Source organism: Pezoporus flaviventris, unplaced genomic scaffold (genome assembly GCF_033815535.1).
Source record: "Pezoporus flaviventris isolate CSIRO_AGI_PZ_B2104156 unplaced genomic scaffold, CSIRO_AGI_Pfla_v1 ptg000096l, whole genome shotgun sequence".
NCBI classification, from domain to species: Eukaryota; Metazoa; Chordata; class Aves; order Psittaciformes; family Psittacidae; genus Pezoporus; species Pezoporus flaviventris.
This window is the reverse complement of record NW_026892644.1, coordinates 4,735,915-4,756,158: the sequence shown is the minus strand read 5'-3', so window position 1 is coordinate 4,756,158 and position 20,244 is coordinate 4,735,915. Positions and strand designations below refer to the sequence as shown.

Sequence of the window (20,244 nt, the reverse complement as noted above, 5' to 3'; positions counted from 1 at the left end):
ACTGAAACTGAGGCAAATAATCTACCTGTAGATTTTTAGAAACATGGTTACGTTCTTCTTGATCACTAGTGCAGTGACTGTGAAAATGCTTGTCTTAAAAGCATCTGTATTTGCTCATCATCGTATTTCCAACCTTGACTAGTCACAGGATAGCAGACCTTTCAGATTACATCATTCTTAATTTCATTTCATTTATTTCCACTCTTAGTTCTGCTACATCACTACCACTTAAAGGCAGCACTGTCACATATCAATTTTTAAAATGTATAAAGCAACATGAATTCTACTTAATGACCAAACTACTAAGATCATAACATCAGACCAGAGGGAAAAAAAGATAGTGATCACAACGCATTTATATGGTCCTCTGCAGATTTAGACACTAGCCATCTAGTGCCTAAGAATTCTAGAATTCTGAAAGAATTATTTTAAGTTATGACACTTCAGCTTTCTGGTGTTTTGTTCTTTTTTTTTTATCCTTTCCTTAATATGCTTGTAAAATTGCTCTTATCAATCTTTCTGTCTCCATCATATCCTTCATCAGTCCTCCCAGCACTGCTACATACCAGTAGCACTGGTATTGATCCTATCTATCTATGGGCAGATAGTATGACCTCGGTAGATTTTACACTAGATCTACAGTTCTTGCTGGTTATTTTTTACATTTGATCTAACATTTAAAAAACAATATGACACACAATTCAACAATACTCAGAAAACAAGATCTGAAAAAAGGAGAAGTGAGAAGTTTATCTATAGAGATTAACTACAGAGCTGTGCATCCAGGATCATTCTGAGCTCCTAGGGAAGATTTATTACACAAACTTTGTGAAATGCCTTGCCCATAAAAATATTTCTACCGGATGTCCTTGATACTGCCCACATTGCTACTTTTTCATACTGTAAATGTTTCAAATTTGTGAAGGAATCTAAGGAATTCCATAGATAAAATTTTGTCTAAACTTTAATTGAAAGCATTTATGAGAAATAAAAATCAGTCTAAGAAAGATGGACAATAACAAAATGAAGGTGGAGTTTTCAGAGAAGCTCATACATTTGACTGGGCAAACATGCAGAATCAAGGTAGCAATTAATTAGTACTAACAGCAAACAGCATAAAGTATTGCTGTGATTTATATATCATACTGAAAGACAAAAGGAAGAAAAATTATGTCCCCAAAAGACTTAATATTCCTTCTCTAACAGGACAAAGATGGTAATTGGGTAATCTGGGAATGCTGGTCTTTGCTTGGGACATCAGTACAAAATCCTCCATACGTTCATTAAAAGTAATTAAAATTAGAAATAATCATAGACTAATTGGATGCCCCCTTGACCTATATGTAACAAACAGTTGCCATTTTTTTATCTGCCCCAGTTGTCTGAAATTAGTACCCTCTAACACGTAAGTAAGTGACTTCAGAAGTATGCAAGCCCAGAACCCTGCTACTGCAATCCTCATATAAAACAATCTCTAAATCAACTTAAGAAAGTTTCTCTTACTTTAATAAACATTATTTGTAAAGAAATAATGCTATTTGTAATGAAACACAGAACTAGTCCCTTTATTTTTGTTGATAAGGTGATCCATTTGTTATTTAAATTATAATGTGAAAACAACTTTATAATTTTAACTCAAGCTTCATAAAGTATTTCAGTATTTTAAATACTTTCTGCCCTACAAGCAGAAGTGTGATCTGATTTTGCACAGGAAGATGAATGAATCACAGGGCTCTGCAAAAGGATAGAAGTAGATTTGTGTGGTTCTCAGCATGCAATGAGGCCATCAGGCTGAACTGTGGCTTTGCTGCAAGCAAGACACTGCTCTGAGAAACAGATGAGAAAACAGATTGCAACTCGCAGGCTGACAATCTGCTTGCTGGTTTTCTTATACTTTAGAAGAGAAATATCTTGGTCCAGGCCTATACACTGTGTAGCTGCGCTAAGTAAGGATAAGCAAAGAATGGAGCCATTCCCTGCCACAGTCTGCCAAGTGTAGAAGGGGAAAAAACCAGCTCCATGCAGGCTGCTCCGCCCTCCCATGCTGTGTTATGGCAGCAGCCAACAAAGAGCAAGAAAGGGCCAACTCATCCTTCCCTACCACTCTGTGCCACTTCACATTAATTCATATTCTATTCCATAGGCCTGTTAAAAATCCAAAGCTCTTTTAACATGCAAAGTATAAAAAGACTAAAAATTAGCATTTAATCGAGAACTATCAATTTTTCTTTGGGTTGTCACATATTAGTAGGACAAAAAGGCATGCACCTGACTGCATGTGGCAAAATGATATAAGGTCTATGAGATATAAACCTCTGAGATGAAAACCTTCAAAGTTATTCTTCCTAAAATAATTTGAAAGAAACAAAGCCTGTCTCTGTCTAGTAATGGAAACCTGGTTAGTCAATAAAAACATGTCACTTATATACAGATAATCAAATTAAGTAAATTAAAAATACCAGTTTTGTTAGAAACACTTTACTCTTTTAATGTTTTAAATCATTTAATTTACATTTAAGGATTTGGAATACACAAGGAATTGAATGATACATTCTGTTAGAGAGACTGTGGATTTCACTCTCAAATTTTCATGTTTACACTGGAATAATATAAAAGCCAATGAAATAATTTTAAAATCCGTGAAAATTCTCTTTGCACTCCATTACACACCTAAAAGACATATATTCTTTCAATATGAAGTATACTAACATATGACAATTCCAGGAAGTGGAATCCCAAAAGAAACAGAGAAAATAAACTTCCCTTACACTTTGGCCTTCTGAACTCTTGACTGTTAGGAGATATCAAAATGTCCTTGATTCATAGTAAAAGAACAGGTCCTTGTGCTGCACTGATGTTTTGGGTTGGAGACTGTAGCCTACACACCAGTGTAACACAGCTTTAGATTTCCTAGTGTATCCCACCTTGAATTTGAATGTTATCTCCCCAGGTCGTGGCTCTTTGTTAAAGTCCCTCAGCCCATGCAGATGCCTTGGAAACTCATGGGCATCTGAAATTCCAAAACCCAGGTTTAAGCAATTAAATTACTCTATGCCAGGCGTTTACTGAGCATTATACTTGCTCTACTATGCTGCAACACCTTATGCTAACTTTTGCATCTGAGGAATTCACCTGCCATATATTTACCCACAATCTTTATATTCCAGAGCAAAGTATGGAGATTGCGGTAGAGGGCCACAAACTGATCCAGAGACTTTCAATGCTCCTCCTGAACTGGAGCAAGTTACATGGTGCACACAGCCAAACATCACTGATTAGTTGTCATTGCTCTATATAATCTATTTGGGCATGAGGCCTTACATAGTATCTCTTACAGATATCTGGGTGCATATGACCTTTTACTTAAGGATGTATCATATTTATGTGCTTTGACCATACTCTGCTTTAAGCATGTTTTAAATCCTCGCGGGAATTCATTCATATATTTATATGTGTGCTTAAATAGCCTTCTGGAACAATGTTGTTTTCCTTAACTGTAGTCATGATTTAATATAATGACCTATAAATTAGAAGTCAGCCCTTTAAAAACTAGGTAATTTAGTCCGCAATTAACATCAATGAATAAGTTCAACTATAAAACAACCATACAAAAGCTTGCCATATTTTTCCCCCCAAGTACCATAAAATACAGTGAAAGGCAGAAGAAAAATGATATAAAAATGTAAACAGAAAATCAGAGCTCAGATAGTTTGCTCCTTGTTTCAGATAATAATCAATGTGCATTTGTCAATTCATGAATATTATATGTCATTCACAAGGTGCATAATTACTGTGAAGCAAATTTCCATCAAAACAAAAGTATCAAGCCATAGAGAGCTCAGCCACATAAACTGAGTTGTCTTCAGCATTTAGAAGAAATTCAAAGGGAATGCGTACTGCTACTTAGACCAGTGTATCAGGCACAGTATTAGTCCATTTGTTTGCTGAAGGACTTTTCCAGCCTAATGGTAGGAACAGCATTGCCAAAAGGAGAAAGAAAAAGTAAAATAGACCTTTCTCACCACAATGGGACAGGTACAGTTCTGGGACACCATTTTAGGAATTGAGCAACAGTTATGATCAATGAACACCAGGAGTTACTGTCAAACACAATGTGCTGTAAAGATTTCATAAGAAGAAGAAAAATACGTCCCTGTATTTTTTTCTATGTTCTTTATTGTAACTTTCAAAAGCAGGTTTTAGTCTAATAAACTGTATGCAAAAAATATTAGTATAGCTCTACTTGTAAGCTACCTCAATTAGTTTTCTATTAAAAAATCCTTCAGATCCTCCAAATCTCAAATTTGAACTTTTACACTTTACAATTACGGCTCTTTACAAGATTTCTGTTTTCAGTAAGTGTTGATTTCCTAAATAGGATCAAGATGTTAGCATGACTCCCTTTCAGTACTTTCTTGTTTTCCATGTGCTCTGTACCAAGATAGATTCTACCTTAATCTTGGGGGTCATTCTGGGCTTAATCCATAATTACTGGCATCAGTCAGATCATGCAACATCTCCAAAAAAAGGTATATTAAAATACCTAGCTTGTATAATTTTTTCTTCAAAACACTTTTTATAATGCATAGTAGTTTCTACTTTGCGCTCTTGGTGAAGTCAATGAAATTTAAGACTCCCTCTGAAACACGTTATGTTCAATAGTGTGTTAGTCTGTGAATGGTTATGCATCAATCGATTACTGAATTCTTTTTAAATGTATTCAAATAACTTCTTTATAAATAGAAATATCTTAGCAGTGGTATGCTAAATTTTTACCTGTAATTCTTGAATTTACATTTACAGAAGCCAGAGACATTCTAGATAGCATTGGTAAGAAATATCATAAATAAAACAGTGCATGTTTTACCTTGCCTTACTTCCTTTTAAGCTAAGTGCACTTCCGGAAAAAAAACAAAAAAACAAAAAAAAACACCCCCCCCCCCCCCCCCCAAAAAAAAAAAAAAAAAAACAAACAAAAAACACTACAGTTGAGTTTACAACCTAAAATACTTAAAAGTGTGAGTAACAAACAATGACTGTCACGACCCATCTGTAAAAGACACGTGGCTAATGTGTTCCATATACACAAAGTAAAACGCTTCTGCTTAATAAAAAACACAAGCAAATACAGTCCCTCTGGATATACAGAACTTATACAAAATGAAAGTAACAGTGCAAGAATATAGCACAGGCATTAGCCCTGAAGAAAGTCACTACACAAATCACACAGCAGAACTGGATTATAAATGGCTAGTCATTGTACTGAAGTGAACTTACAGCTGTACTTACTAAAAAATGGGTACCACAATTTAAGACAACTCACATTTTAAATTCAATGAATTATTTGGCATACTCCTTGCTAATCAGCCTGTTGAAGTACAGCACAAAAAATAATTGAATGGCGTGGTTTGATTTTGGTCAATGGACTAGTAATTCAACAATGGTGCAATAACTAATTGAACTGGGGCATTACAGAACTTTGGTAAACCCGAACTGTGATTGTATACAGTACTAAAACCAGCAAGACTTTATAATAAGAGTTTAGACTGGTATAATTTGGACAGTTGCACTAAATTTCCTCAGATGTGGAACACTGAAACAACGTATTAGTATACCAGACAAGGAGGTACTGGCAATAGAATCGCAAAAATATTTTCATTTAAGCAATTTCCATTTCTCTAGGGCTTTTCTTTACAGAAAAAAAAACAAAAAAACAAAAAAAAACCCGAAACAAACCAACCAAAATCTGTGTTTATTGAAGTTCTAGGTCAACAGTGTTACAGTTCATTTTGTCTTCTTTTGCTATGCCTAGTGTAGTAATGAACACTAGCACTAGACTGTGTGCTGCAGACCTCCTCTTGTTTGAATACTGTCAAATGTCATAAAAGCTTGTGCTAATGCTCTTAAATAAGAGCATGATGAAACTTAACATCAAAGCCATGCTGGGAATTGCCTGAGATATGACTAATGACTAAAGTTAAGTCTTCCATCCAACATGGCCAGTAACCCAGTTTCACTCCACCAAATCCAGGAACCTTGAAAGTAATGCTGCTCTTACCTAACCTGCTCTGTAAGTTTTACACCTCTATGATACCTCATTAAGAAAATAAAAATTCCCTTTCTTTGTGGGTAGGCTCATGTCTTCTGCAAGTGAGGGTAGCAACTACCAGCGAGGGTATGGGGTGAAGCACTGGCTTTTTACACAAAATTCAACAATGCAATGCCTCGTCTATGATTAACGCTTCCATCTATGATTAGAAGTAGCAATTTGAAGATGAAATATCAAAGGAAGGGTAATTAGCACATTGTGCATATTAACCCAGCAATAAAAATACAAGTTCTGCACCGCAGCTAGAAACAGAATGAACGAGTACACTACAGACACATCGAAGGCAAGAAATTCAGTATCACTATATTAATAAAATGACTGCCTGTGACTTTAAACACAGGCACACTTGTACTTGGCGAGACAGTGAATGATTTATTGTTACTATGAAGGATGCAGGAATGAAAATGAAGATGAGAGGGGCGATGATGGTGATAGGGAAGAAGAGGTTAATATCCCCAGCATCTGACGGGGAACGATGTCCCTACCTCAGTAAGCTGGATAAGGGAATAGCTCCAGATCCACTGCCCAGGATCCCTCCTTTCCTCCCAGAGAGGAGTTTCTCCACCAGAGCCACATTCCCAGTGCGAGCAGCTTCCAGCAGCTCCTGGTCCTTTCCCATGGTCAGGAACCAAGCAGCCCCCTCGCACCCCGCCGCGCACCAGGAGAGCTGCACCCCGAGCCACGGCAGCCCCTCTCTCCTCAGAGCGCTCTCCCCTCCCCAGACCCTGCCTCAGAGCAGATTCCTGCAGTCCCTTCCAGACCAGCAGGAGCAGCAGCAGGAGGGAGGAGGAGAATCACCTCCTCCTAGTTTCACTGGATCATTTCTGGGTGGAGTGTGGAAGAGAAGGAGGGGAGGACGAGGCCAATAAAGACACCCCCCCGCCCCACTCCCATGTACGCACGGCCCCGAGCCGGAGAAGATGGGGCGGGGGGGTAGTGGAGAGCCCCAGCCCCCGTGCCCGTGGCAGGCCGGGCTGAGGGTGATAACGACCCTCACGGACGGAGGGACGGAGGGACGGAAGAAGGGAGGGACGGGGGGCGGAGGCGCAGCGCTGACTCGCCAGGCTCGTTGCTGGGGAGACGCGGCTGGCGCCCTCTCAGTGGCTGCCCGGGCTGGATGCCCCCCTCCGCCTGCCCCAGCCCCTCGCCGCTGCCGCCGAGAGCTGCGCGCCTCCGCCCTACAAACCGCCCCTCAGCAACGGCAGTGCCGGGCGCTCCACTGCTGTGCGGCGCCGCCACCGGCGCTGCGGGTGAAGGGAGCGGGCAGGTGCATCCCCCCCTCGGCCGCGGCGGCAGCGTCAACGCTCAGCGGGGCGGCCGCGGCAGCAGGGCCGGCGGCCGCAGGTGCTTCGGGAGAGCGTCTGGGAGCTGGCGCCTCCTTGCGCTGCGGAAGGGGAAGGGAGGGCTCTGCGTGAAGGGGCGAGGGGGGGTGTCTTCCCGCGGCTGCGGTGCCAGGCGCAGCGCTGGGCGCGGCAGGGGGCGAGGCTGTGGGGTGCGGGCAGGCCGGAGGTGCGTGCTGAGGCAAGGTATGGTGGGGTTAAGGTACCGTGGCGGTATGTGTGTATGAGGCCCCGGCACAGGTACGAGCCCGCTCCCTTGGGCGAACCGGTGCAGACGAAAAGCGCGGGCCCCGCCGAGGTCGGAAGCAGCACTGAGGTGCTGGCTCGGTGAATCGGGCAGGCGGGACTGCTCACACCCGTCAGGCCGGGATCCTGGCTTTGTAACGTGTCGAAGGATGGGAGGTATAACCGAATGTGCTTGCTGTCAGATCCAGTCATCCCTTCTGGTACTCCTGGTTCTGTTACGGGTTTCAAAACATGTCACCTTTTGAATTGTATGACTTCAGTCGTTCCTTATGGCTCATGTTCTTACAAGCTATGATGAAAATACTCAGTGCTCTCCAGTTCGCAGGCACATCCTTGTTTAATGCCCCGTTGGATACAGTGTATACTTGAAAAGCAAAATTGCAGCTCCAGGTTCCTGGTTTAGTTTTGTCATTTGTGCAGGCAGAACCATAGGTACAACAGGAAAGTAAGACCCTTACCATTCCCCCGCTGAGATCAGTGGCATTCTTTCATGAACTGTGCTCTCAAAATGTGAAGTGCAGCAATAGCAAAACATCGTGGTAGGCAGGATTTTAATGTTCCCAGAGAGAGTGTTAATTACTCCAGACCTATTGTACATTCAAGTCAATGGAAAGATCCTTGTGGATTTCACAAATGTTTTGGTTTAGCTCCCGTCAGTACCAGTTTTACAGGTGTTTTTTATATTTTTATTAGATAATGAAACAGTTTTAATCTCGTAACAGAAATTCCTTTCAGGGGTCTGATTTTCTTTTACAAAGGAAAAAAAATACCATCATGGGGATTTATTGTTCCAGTATAGTTGTCCACAGCAGCAAAACAGTATCTATTTTTTAGCTAGAAAATGTAATTTACACAGTTTGGCATTTTCAGGATGTGAAATGATGTCTCCTCCAATGTTGTCAACAGGACACGGAATTGAGCACTGGCATAAAATTACTCGGTGGAGAGATTCTCTAACTGTGGCCTTTCTGATTGAAAGAGTGTGTTATAAATAGCAATTCTAAGGTCTGAAACTGTGAACGTGTGTGTTTCATTATGGTTTAAACAAATAAATGTATAATCGCATGAATTAGGATTTACAGTTTAAGTCCTTAGTCACAGCAGAGTCACAGTGGAAAACAGTAATTTAAAGCTGGAATAAAAAGTTATGTATCTTGCTACCACCCACTCAAGCATTAACTAGTTCCAAAGTTAGCCATAAACTAAGAATACCCCTGCTTTTGAAGCTTCTTGATGTCCTCCGTTAAGGTAGCCATAATTTCCCTCTATTTCTGCCTTGCATTTGGTTTTGTATGTGATCACATGCATTGCCTGATAAACTCACATGTATCCTTGGAATGCTCTGCAGGAATGGATTTCTTTAAGTTTGCTGAGAGCCTCTGAAGAGGTGCCAGTATGCTGTGAAGAGCTAATCATAAGGCAGGGGTATGTGCCTAAACTTGCCTGTTGGTGAAAAGTCAGATTAGAAGCAGATACTAAAGAAAACTGGGTTTTTTAAGAATTTGTATTGTTGATGTGGTCGGATTAGCAGATGGCAAATATGACTCAGTCTAAATGTTACATAATTCTTCTTGGGAAAATAAAATCTCAAGACTATGCTCTAATTGAAAAGATCATCCAGCAAGCTGCTGAAGAGCAGTTTGGAGAACCAGGACAGAAATATCAATGCAGCAGATGCATGCAGTAGCCAGCAGATTCAGGAGGATGTTATGAATGTAGCAAGACTCAAAACATACCCCAGTAAACCTGTCAGCCTGGTGCCCAACAAAACTACAAAATCCAAGCAGAGGATGTAGTTTCATTAGCAAAATAGAGCAGAAAGCAGTTATTCTATCAATTTGAAAAGTGAAAAAGAATTTAACAGAACTGTTTAATGAAAGGGTTAAACATGGATGAGTTCTAAGGGCTACTGGCATGAAGAATTCAGAACATATTTTGGTCTGTTTCCAGAGATGAAATTGATGGTGGACTGTAGTAAAGAAAAAAATTGAGACTGAGTTGAATGTAGATGGTCAAATCTATGAGATCAGGTGGACTCCTTTGTGGTTTTAAATGATTTCCATTTCTTTGTTCTGGTAATAGTGGGACAACACTGTGTAGCGTTGAAAATTGTATGTATGATAAATATGTTAACTAGACCTAGAAAGTAGAAACATAGCTTTATAATTTGCAGCAGCTACAGATGAGAAAAATAATTTGTCAAACAGCCATGAGGTCTTTCAAAACATTGTATGCTTTTTGAGCAGTGCTGTTACGTACTACAACAGAATTTTGAATCTATGATTTTAGTATTTGCGGAGACATTTTAAGTTATGACCACTGCAGCTGTCAGTGTCTAAGTGGCATCACACCTTCAATCTGAAAATTTCTCTTAACACAACATATGCCCTACCTTCTGTTTTCTTCCATTTTCTAAATACCAGAGAGAGAGCAGTTAGCCTACCTAGAAATTCTTCAGCTGGTTTGTCATTTGAAAGGCCTGGGATTGACTATAATAAGCAGTGACTTTCCTTTATGTTTTTACAGTGCAACTATCACTTGGCTTTGTTCTCTTTTCAGGGTAACAACTTCTTAATTTTTTCCTCCTGTACCCTCGCACACTTAAAGGCAAATTAAATGTGTGCTTTCTAACATTTTATGACTTTCCCTTCTCTATTTTCAAGCAGGAAGCATGGAAGGGATATGGAAACCTGAGTTGCTAGTATTGAAAAAAAATAAAATCTGTGATATCAAAAATAGTTGTGTAGAATAGCAAACATATTAACATCATGTTTCAGGACTGTCTGTTATCAGTTCTCTCATTTAGACTTAAGGAATGTCTAAGATCCCTATTAAAAATCCTGAGAGATATTCTGAGAGCGAGCTCAAAATGTTTGGCATTAGAAAATAAATTAGCCTAATTATTATTCTCATGTTTATACACCCATGGGAAGTCAGGGACAAAGGTTGCAAAGTGCCCAAGAGAAAGTGCTGTTTCTCATGCACCTAGGTGGCAAGAGTACTTCAGGCCTGATACTGTCTTTTGCTCTTTACAGTAGTGTAAAAGAGTACACAATGAATTTCAACCAACCCTGACTAGCTTTGTGTTTGCACTGCTTCTCTAGGAGATACCTTAACATCAGGCTCAGAGGCTAAGTCCAAAGGAGCATGTTTGAGCTCTTGAGGCCATGTGTGAATGCACATCATGTTCCAGTTCCCTATTGGGTTGAAACGCAGATTCACATCAGCCTCTGTCTGAAGGCCTTCCTCAGTGATAGGCTCAGAAGGTAGACAGACACCATGGACAGGTACTCAGATAACTAGGACATACCATAATACTCACATGCTCTCACCACTGAAATATGAAATAGGTCCTACATCCTCCTCCACTGTGAAAGAAAATTACAAAAATTGACAGTACTAGGCCTAACTCATTAGGAATATAAAAAGACCAAGAGTGCTATGGTCTCAAAAGAATGCATGAATGCTTGGACTCACCAGATTTAAGTAGAAGCTGAAGTAATAGGTAAGGAAAAAGCCGTTTTTGATGACTTATCCACAACAAGCCTATCTCTGACTATACAATTCTGATTAGATCATGTTTTCTGTAAACCCTTGCTTTCAGGCATGTTGTCATAGTGTAAATTTGTAATGGAAAAGAACGTGCAAGGAAATGGTCCTTTAGTGATGTTGCACAGCAGCAAGATACTGTCTCAGCATTTGCACTGATTGACCCCACTACATCATTGTCATGGGGCTGTGAACACAGTGAAGAAGAGCAAGAAATTAAACTATTATTCTGTCACCCAGACCCTGACTTACAGAGCTATCCAAACGTAACATGGGAAGCGTGTTGCATTCCCCAGAGGGCTGTAATGCCCCACTGCCCCAAAGTCTCAAATATATAGAGGCTGCAGGTTTTGTCTGCACTGGAGAGCTGAGCCTCCAGAAATCAGTGATGGGGTAGTACTGATAGCAAGTCAAATCTGTCTGCCGTGCCATTTCCGATGCAATTGCAGTCTTGCTCTGATGGCAGATGCTAAGGTTAACTGGTATATCTGCACATTTTTTTACATGTATTACTTGTGTGACAGCAGGTGGGATTAGCAGTATAATTATTCATTCAGTCCTTCTGCTCTGTCATAGGTTTACATCAGTTTGCTATCAAAATATGCCTAAGACTGTTTTTCATGCATTAGAGAGAACCGCAGAATTGAATGTGAATACAAGTTGGTAAGAACGGCATGCTGATTAGATTCCCCAATCCAGAGTGTGCTGAGAGATACGATACAGTATTAAAGCTTTGCTTGTACTGCTCAGTGCACAGTTGTTGCAATAAAAATAACTTGTTTCTACCTTTGATATACACTGGAACCTCTTTTGGACATAAAATGTTTTCCCCTTCTTGTCTTCCCTTAAAGATATGTATAACATTGCTTACACATCAGATTTTTGCTGTCTGCAAGAAGGATCACAGAAAAATCTCAGCTGAAATATGATAGTGATGAGGGAGTGCAACTAAAAGTACAGACAGCTGTTAAAATTGTGCATAAATGTTATCCCAGGCTCTTGAACAGTAGTGCACATGAATGCACCTCAGGGGGGGACTGGGCACTATAAGGCAATAGTGTAGCTAGAGGTGTTCTGCCAGGGGTTTCCATTCTGTTCATGTCTCTACTAATAGCAACTATTATACAGGAAGGAAATCACTCCTCAGAATTAAAACAAATGGTTGAGAAAGCACTTGCACATCATACATCTTTCAGGTATGTTTATGCTCATGGATATGCATTGTGATAACCAATAAAGCAGAATGGATTTGAAATTCTAACTGCTGTTCTGCAACACAGCTTCAGACCTAATTAGGTCCAAAAGAGAGCAGTTAGTGGAAATGAGCTGTGCACACAGAATAAAATAGAATATATGTAGGTAATTATCTGGGAAGGCTCAGAACTGTCTATATGGATTGAAAAACATATAAATGTCAGAGTGAGAGCTGGGCACCAAGAGGTTGGTACAATTAGGAATTAGGAATAATAGGAAGAAATCTGAAAGGAGAAATACATGACAGTAGGAATGGCAGTGGGACTTAACATGGAACCAAATGCAAACAGCACTGTTGGGTTTTTTTTTTTCAAAAACAAATGGGTATAGTGTTGTCAAATACAATTTACAAAATCCTTACAATTTCTAAACTTTGAAAGTTATTTTTAACACAAATGATGCAGCTAGCTGATTTTATATGGGCCTCTTGGGTCTAGCCAGATTTGATTTTTTTGAGTAGACATGGGGTGAAAGTGTGGTTGGATTTCAGCTGCCAGGGCCTTTTTTTACAGGCCAAGTCCAAGGAGTTAACTCAAGCTACAGTCCCATATGAAAATATCTTTTTTTTTTTAAACAAATCAGTAAGTGAAACCTGTCTGGACCAAATTAAAGAGTTTGAAGGAACCTCAGAACCAACACTCATGAAATTAAAATGCTGAGGTATGAGGTGGTGTTTCAGTTAACCTTGGTACTAGACAAGTGGAAGGTACCAAATGTCATGCTAGGAACTATTAAGGAGCTTGAAGAGGGATTTGAGGAACTAAATCTGATTTCCATGCCTGGCAAATAGGTAAACATCTGTCTGCACAGAGTAGTGAAGATTCAGCACAGCTTCTGGAGAAGCAAGTCATGTCTCATATCTGTAACAGTTCTTTCAAGAAGTCAAAAGAGCATATGTGAAATGGCAGTTTTAGAAAAACCTAAACTGTTCTTGAGTAAGGACAATTCTCTTGTGAATGGACAATCAGTTAAAGGAGGGAAAAGAAAATGGAAGAATGGCCAGTTTTCACAGTGGTGACAGGTTGTCAGGACAGCAGGTGTAGGGGTCTCTCCTAGGACCTGCACTGTACAGCAGTCTCTGAAGACAGTAAAAAGTGAAGTAACAAAGTCTGCTAGCAAAGCAGCAGGTTTTAGAATAGCTTGAACTAGGACTGAGTGTGAAAGTGTACATCATAGCATTATTCTAGCAGATAGCAAAACAGAAGGTGGAATTCAATATTGACAAAAGAAACTAATAATTTTCTGTCACAACACAGGAGGGAGATTTTGGATTTCTGTTCTACAGTTCCAAAACTGCTTTCACATCTCCATAATCTTGAGTTTCTATGAAAATGCCATTTAATGCTTATATGGTAATCAAAATGGTAAGTAAAATTATTGAGAACTATTAGGAAAGGAAATTAGCTTCATTATGTCAAGGTATAAAACCATTATGTTTGTCCTGTCTCAGAAAGATTACATCAGAACTAAGCAGGATACAGTAAAGAAGAGGTATAATCAGATGTATAGTACAGCCTTCATATAGCCTAAATAGACTACAAGCCACTTCAGCTTAAAAGAAAAAAAAATATAGGGAGATTCAGAAGGATATAAAATGATAAGTTGTATGGAAAAGGCAAATATAAAACCATTATCCATTATTTTATCTTATACAAGAACTAGGGAAATGCAATGAAATTGTCAAGGGACAGGATTAAAATGTATTAATGTATTTTTTCATTCAAACATTTTAATTTAGGCATAGGGTTGCTTTTTATTATGTGTGGTTGTGTGTGCTCTTATTCTGATAAAATACCTTTTAGCGTGGCGACTGTTACCTATGAATACACACTGACAGTAAACAACACAAGCAATAAGTATTTGCTTTGCTCATCATCTTGCTAATCTATTTTAACTTGGGATACTGCCTTGTGTAAGAGTGTAGCTGAATATAGTCTTCATATGTAAATTAAAATACACAGAGTGTTGCTTACTATGTTTTTGTGCAGTACATACACAACCACACAATGATTCTGATATTAAGTGTTCTTCTGCTACCTGCCAAGAGGAACAGTTAATACCAAATCTGTCAGAGAGAGTGATTTTGTGAAGCTGATACTTTGCTCCTAGCACAAGATTAGGGATCCTGACATATTCTGTTCAGTTAGCCCAACAGTAAAAAGATTCTTCATTCTTAATTACTTTTCCAAGCCCCACAAAACAATATTCTAGAGTGTTTATTAAAATTTAAAAGCTAGTCCTGTACTGCCTAGGGAAGAAGGTTATTGCTTTTTTGCATGAGAGGACATGGTTATGCAGTGAATTCCTAAATCTCATTTATCTCTTCTGTAACTGGATTACAGAGGAAAACATTAGCATGAGTAATTTGTTAATGTGATGACTCTCTCATTTTCAGCCTTCAGACAATACAATACATTTTGGTCAAAAATAAAAATTGGTAAATTCTATAGCCACGCCAGCAAGTTCATTTGATTTATGTTTATTATTTATCTGAAATGAAGGTGATTACTGACCCCAGGCAAAAAATCCCCTACTAATTTTAATTCAGCAGCTAAGTTAAAGCTACTATCTCAGAGGCAGAAACATACACAAAAATATATTAAATGTAAGATAAATATTTCAAGAACACACTAGTGTACTGACCTACACCAGAGCATCAGCAGAAAAGGTAGCAGAGAGGATTACAGAAATGCCAGCATATCCATGACATTTTTCTAGCTGGTGCAGATTCAGCAAAACACGTTTAGGAATTAATCTCTGGATTCTTTTCCATAGGAAGAAAACCAGTACGGCTATTTGTAATAGATATTCTATTTCCACATTAAGAGGCTAGAGAGTACAGAGACATACTGTGCTACAGCTATGCAAATAGGCTGGCATCATCCTAGAAAAATGTGCAGCAATTAAAGCAATCTTTAATCAAATAATTAAGTATACCACAAATTGGAGCTAAAATATCTACCTCCAATAAAAAGATGCAGTATAAGAAGAGTGTATAAAGCTGTATTAAAGCAGGGTGAATAACTAAAGTAGGATGAATTATTCAAGTAGGAAAATAAGAAGTCACATAAATCTGATAACTGCTCTGACAAATTTTTTACATTTGTTTCTCCTTTCACACCTTGGAACCTGCCAAATGCTGTGGTTTCTTGAAAACAGGTTTTGTAATGGCAAGTTTGTGAGCTTCTGTGACACTACTGTTTTATCACATCATTCCTTTTTATGATGAAGATACCATAAAACATGTTTAAAATTGAAACAGTGAAGCATGGAACTGCCTAGTTTGGGTTTTATGTTAGCATTTCATCACACCGTTGCCTCTCTGAGGGATATCCCAGTGAAGACACTGCCCTGCATTAGGCTAATACTTTTTTTATGATGTAATTTATTTCCCCGCCACTGTCATTTTAGCAAGGAAACAACAATTCAGATTTGCTGTAGAATCCAAGTCAATTTGTTTTGTTTCAGGTAGGATTGTTTTTACATCACATCATCTTTTCCAGTTACTTTGAATCTTTTGGTGTACTACACTTTAAAATGTACCTCATCTAATGCACATTGTGTGTACATGTTTTCATGCTAGGTAAACACCCTTATGACCATATTCGTTGTTCAGCACATCTCCATTTGGTGTGCATTTCTTGCCACAATTTTTAAGCCTCCTTTCATAAAAATTCTCATTGTCTCTTTTCTACTTCCTTCTCTTCCTTAACTATCACTCCATGTTTCTCACACCGTGTCAGGATGGTTGTAGTGAAAATGTAGATCATGCTTAGGACATGTTTGATGTACAGCTCTGCCTCATCCTCTTTTAAGTATGTTAACTTCACCTCCACTGCTTCAGTCTCAAGGTTCTTCTGGCAGGACCACTGCCACTCAATCTCACAACAGTACTATGGGTGAGATCTCACAGTATCTGGTATAACTAAGTCTCCTATTATTCATAAATCTCACTTGATGTAGGTTCTCCTGATGGGCATAAGAAGTTTACAAGCACCCTTAAAGTCAAGGGACATCAGCAAAGTGGGAGATTATGGCAGTGTTACTCTAACGGCAGCGGTTGTCAGTTATAGCTGGCTACTACATACAGTATTGTGCTGCTCCATGTACAAGTTTCTATCCCCAAATGGGGAAGAAGGGGGTAAAAAAAAATATTACTGTGTATAATCACTAACTGCTGCTAGGTAAAAATCCTTGGTTTTGACTCCAGCAGCTGTAGATTTAAAGGCACCCACAATGACATTAAGGGTGACAGCTATTCAGCCACTTAGGAACAAGTTTTCATGACTCAGATGCCCAGAATTTGTGCTAGTGTATTGTTTTCCCTACACTTATTTCAAATATTCCTTTTTCCCAGAAGCAGTAACTTGCAGTAGCTAAATAAGGGACACGTTTTGCATAATAGAAAGGCAAAACAGATTAACTCTGTGTTGTCTGCCAGAATATTTTCTCAAGTCCCATTTCAAGGAGTTTTTTAAAATCTTCTTAGCGTTAGGGCTTTGAAGGAATACTTTTCTGTTGCGTAAGCTGAAAATGCTTCTGGTAATTGCAGAGGAAGGTTTAAAAACCTCACCATTCAGGTCATGACCACTCTCAGATATCTCTTCAGATGAGTTATGAGTTGGAAACCTAGCTTGCAGTTTTCCATGACAGTTACATGTCACCAGCTGTTAGTGATTTGGAAGGATTTAGGATCCAGATAAAGCAAATAGCTCAGACTGCTTTAAAGAATTTCTCAATGACTGTTTGCAACTTGCCGTATTTCTTGCATAATCCTTAGATAGGAAATGAAGTGCTGGAGATTATATATTTTTCATAATTTTTAAGAAAGCTGTTGCATAAATATTTTCAAGTACTCAAGAAGTCTGTAAATAGATTTGTGTGTGTGAATTTTGCAGAAATATTAAATCTTATGGTTTAGATGCAAATTATTTCTTGGGAGTTTTCTTGCTCAGTTTGACCAAGCCTCATTTCACACCAAATCCTGTTCAGGTAAGTGGCTGGGATCATGTTGGTGTCCAGAACTGTCACATTCTGCTACATGTTCTAGTATGTGGCATTGCAGGATGACACCAAAAAAAAGCCTCTCCATCACACCTATTCTGAGTTGCAGTTTCTGAATTAGAAATAAAAGTAAGTGGAAGGGACAAACCACATCAAGATTCCAGAGGAATGAAAAGACATCTGCTTTCTATGCAGATGTTTCTATGTTTTTTTTTCTATATTTGACAAAAATAAAGCAAATAAATTTTATATAGATTGCTTTTCTGTTTAGTCATTCTGCCTGTCAGTTTTTGAATAGCCAAAGAGGATATAAAAATAAATTACTCCAGATCACTTACCACACACTATAGCGTTAATATAATCCATCTTGTTAGATTACCATCTGGTGAAGGTGGATAAGGATTACATTTGGTTATTCCCAAAGAAACATAGGAAGCCTCTATATATGCTACTTTCATTAAAAATGAGTAGAATAAAATCAGATTTGTTTCTAGTTAGCAAGGAAATGAACAAATAGATTGATGATATCAAGGTTTATTTGTTCATCTATGCAATGATAGGAAAACCAGAAGAACTTCCTAACCTTTTTATTTTGAGATGAAGCATGACAAATATGATAAACATTTTACTATAAAAGGGATAATATGTACAAAAATGTTTTTAGAATTTATTTAAATCTAAAAGGGGAAGAAAGCCTTTCTTTTAACAATGTACAGGCAGATCATATGATTTATTTAAAGAGGACAAAATTAATATGCCATAAAGAAGGCAGTAGAAACAAAGGTAAGCTAATGTAAAAAGTTAAAAAAGCCTAATTTAAAATCATGTTATGAAATTAAGCATCAAAGTTTGTAAAACCTCCAAATTGTATCCCGACATTTTCCAGTTTAATGACACTGTTCATTAGTCAAAAGAGACACACACTGGTACCGACAAGCAAATGAAGCCACAAGTGACTTCTAGGACTGCCATCTAGCGGTGCCACGGCGAGGAGAGCTCTGTTCACCGGGTTTACTCGAGTTCAAAAGAATCAGGCATAGAATGGTTTGGGTTGGAAGGGACCTTAAAGATCATCCACTTCTAACCCCCCTGCCACGGGCAGGGACACTGTCCAGTAGTCCAGGTTGCTCCAAGCACCATCCAGCCTGGCCTTGAACACTGCCAGGGATTAGGCAGCCACAACTGACTGAAAAATTCCTAATTCTGAGAAATATTTAAGCACTGTTCTTATTAATAAAATATTAACCATCACAGATTTCAATATGATAATTCTTACTGCAGAAGTATCTTCCAGTGCTCAAAAACCTCAACAGTTACTAGAACAATATAATTACACTGTGATAAAAGTATTTCTGACAGTTACACCTTCCATGGTAATGTACTGAAGTTTGCAGACAACATGAAGACATCCAGGTTTGTTGAATAGATAAGCTTTTTAGAGGCTTCTTTATTCAGCGCATACTGGCTCAGAGTGCCACTTCTGCAGTGCTCATTTGTTCACATGTCTCAAATGTTTAAAATGCTTAACGATTACCTAACTCAAATCATTTTATGGTTTAAAACATACTCTAACCTAGAACTTCTGGCAGTGAGGGATGCGAGACACATACTTGCAAGACAGTCTATAGTATTTGAGAAAATGGAGTTTGCATATATATTTTTAAAGTATTCCTTTTAGTGTTCAGAAATACCTTTAATAATTAAAATTGTTCTAATATTTTGTATCCAAATACATAATATCCAATAAGCAGACCAGACAATTACACCCACAAAGCAGTTTAAAATGCTTGAAACTTGTATAAATCAATGATTACTTCAGTAGTGACAGCAGGTTTGGCCCTCTACATGCAATGAGGAGACCATCAAATTTAAATAATTCACTAAATAAATTTCAAAGAGAAAATCATTTTAGAAAGGTGAGGTTTTAAAACTTAAGTTTTTATATAAGAAAGCTAAAAATTGCATAGAACAGTTAATCATACATCTTCTATTTACTACTAATCTTAAGATTTATCCTTTTCTTAATTTGATTGAAAAACAGCTTTGTTCCATCAGCACAAGACCACTATTCCTAGTGTTTCACAACATATTTTCTGCTCCCCTTACTACTGATTAGCATGATCTTTGTGCTGCTCACATCGTAAGATTCCATGTTGTTGAGAAGTAATAAGAGATCAGGAGGTACACTACCTGAAAACTAAACAGAGTGCATCTTAGTGCAGATTGCCTGCACCATTCAAAGCCATGTATTTGCCTCGATACATGAGAGATGTGCTTTGGCAATACAGAGCCTGCTACTAGGTTCACAGTGACAGGTATCTTTGCTGAGGCAGAGGAAATGGGGCAGCTCTTCAGAAGCCAGTCAGCAAAAGTGAAGCAGCACGGGTTGGAATTAGAAAAAAAGATAAGGTAGTGTTGCAGGGCTGTCAAAAAACTCATTTCCCCACTGGGAGGGATGAGTGAGTGGATTTCACAGCCAGTACCCACAACTTCTTAATGTATTAGCAAGGTCATTTTCTGTTCCTACAATAAATAGAAAGGTGTTGATTTACATCCAACAGCTGAATCAGAACCTGAAATACCCTCTAAAATTTTCAGATAGCAACAGTAAGCTGAAAACTTACTTAAAGCATTTTGTGATGAATGTTTTCAGAACTGTACAAACACGAGCAAATTTTTTTATATAGAAACCAGTTTCTTTGTTGTTACTTACCTGAAATCCAGTCACTGTAAGGAGTTTGC

General features: G+C 38.6%; 1 protein-coding gene across 5 annotated transcripts in view; it reads right to left on the bottom strand.

Annotated features, from left to right (window-relative positions):
- The window catches only part of LOC133281118 (ankyrin repeat and sterile alpha motif domain-containing protein 1B-like), a 305,927-nt gene extending 298,982 nt beyond the window's left edge, over window positions 1–6,945 (bottom strand). For 3 of the 5 annotated variants that reach the window (XR_009747384.1, XM_061476330.1, XM_061476332.1), the window contains exon 1: window positions 6,595–6,943. Coding sequence is in view for 4 of the 5 variants with exons in the window: in XM_061476330.1 (XP_061332314.1) it covers window positions 6,595–6,728 (134 nt within the window). In the remaining variant the exon portion in view is untranslated. Of the gene's footprint in view, window positions 1–6,594 lie in introns of all 5 variants that reach the window. The other 2 variants (XM_061476333.1, XM_061476329.1) reach the window with 2 other exon arrangements.
- Between the last annotated feature and the right edge of the window lie 13,299 nt (window positions 6,946–20,244).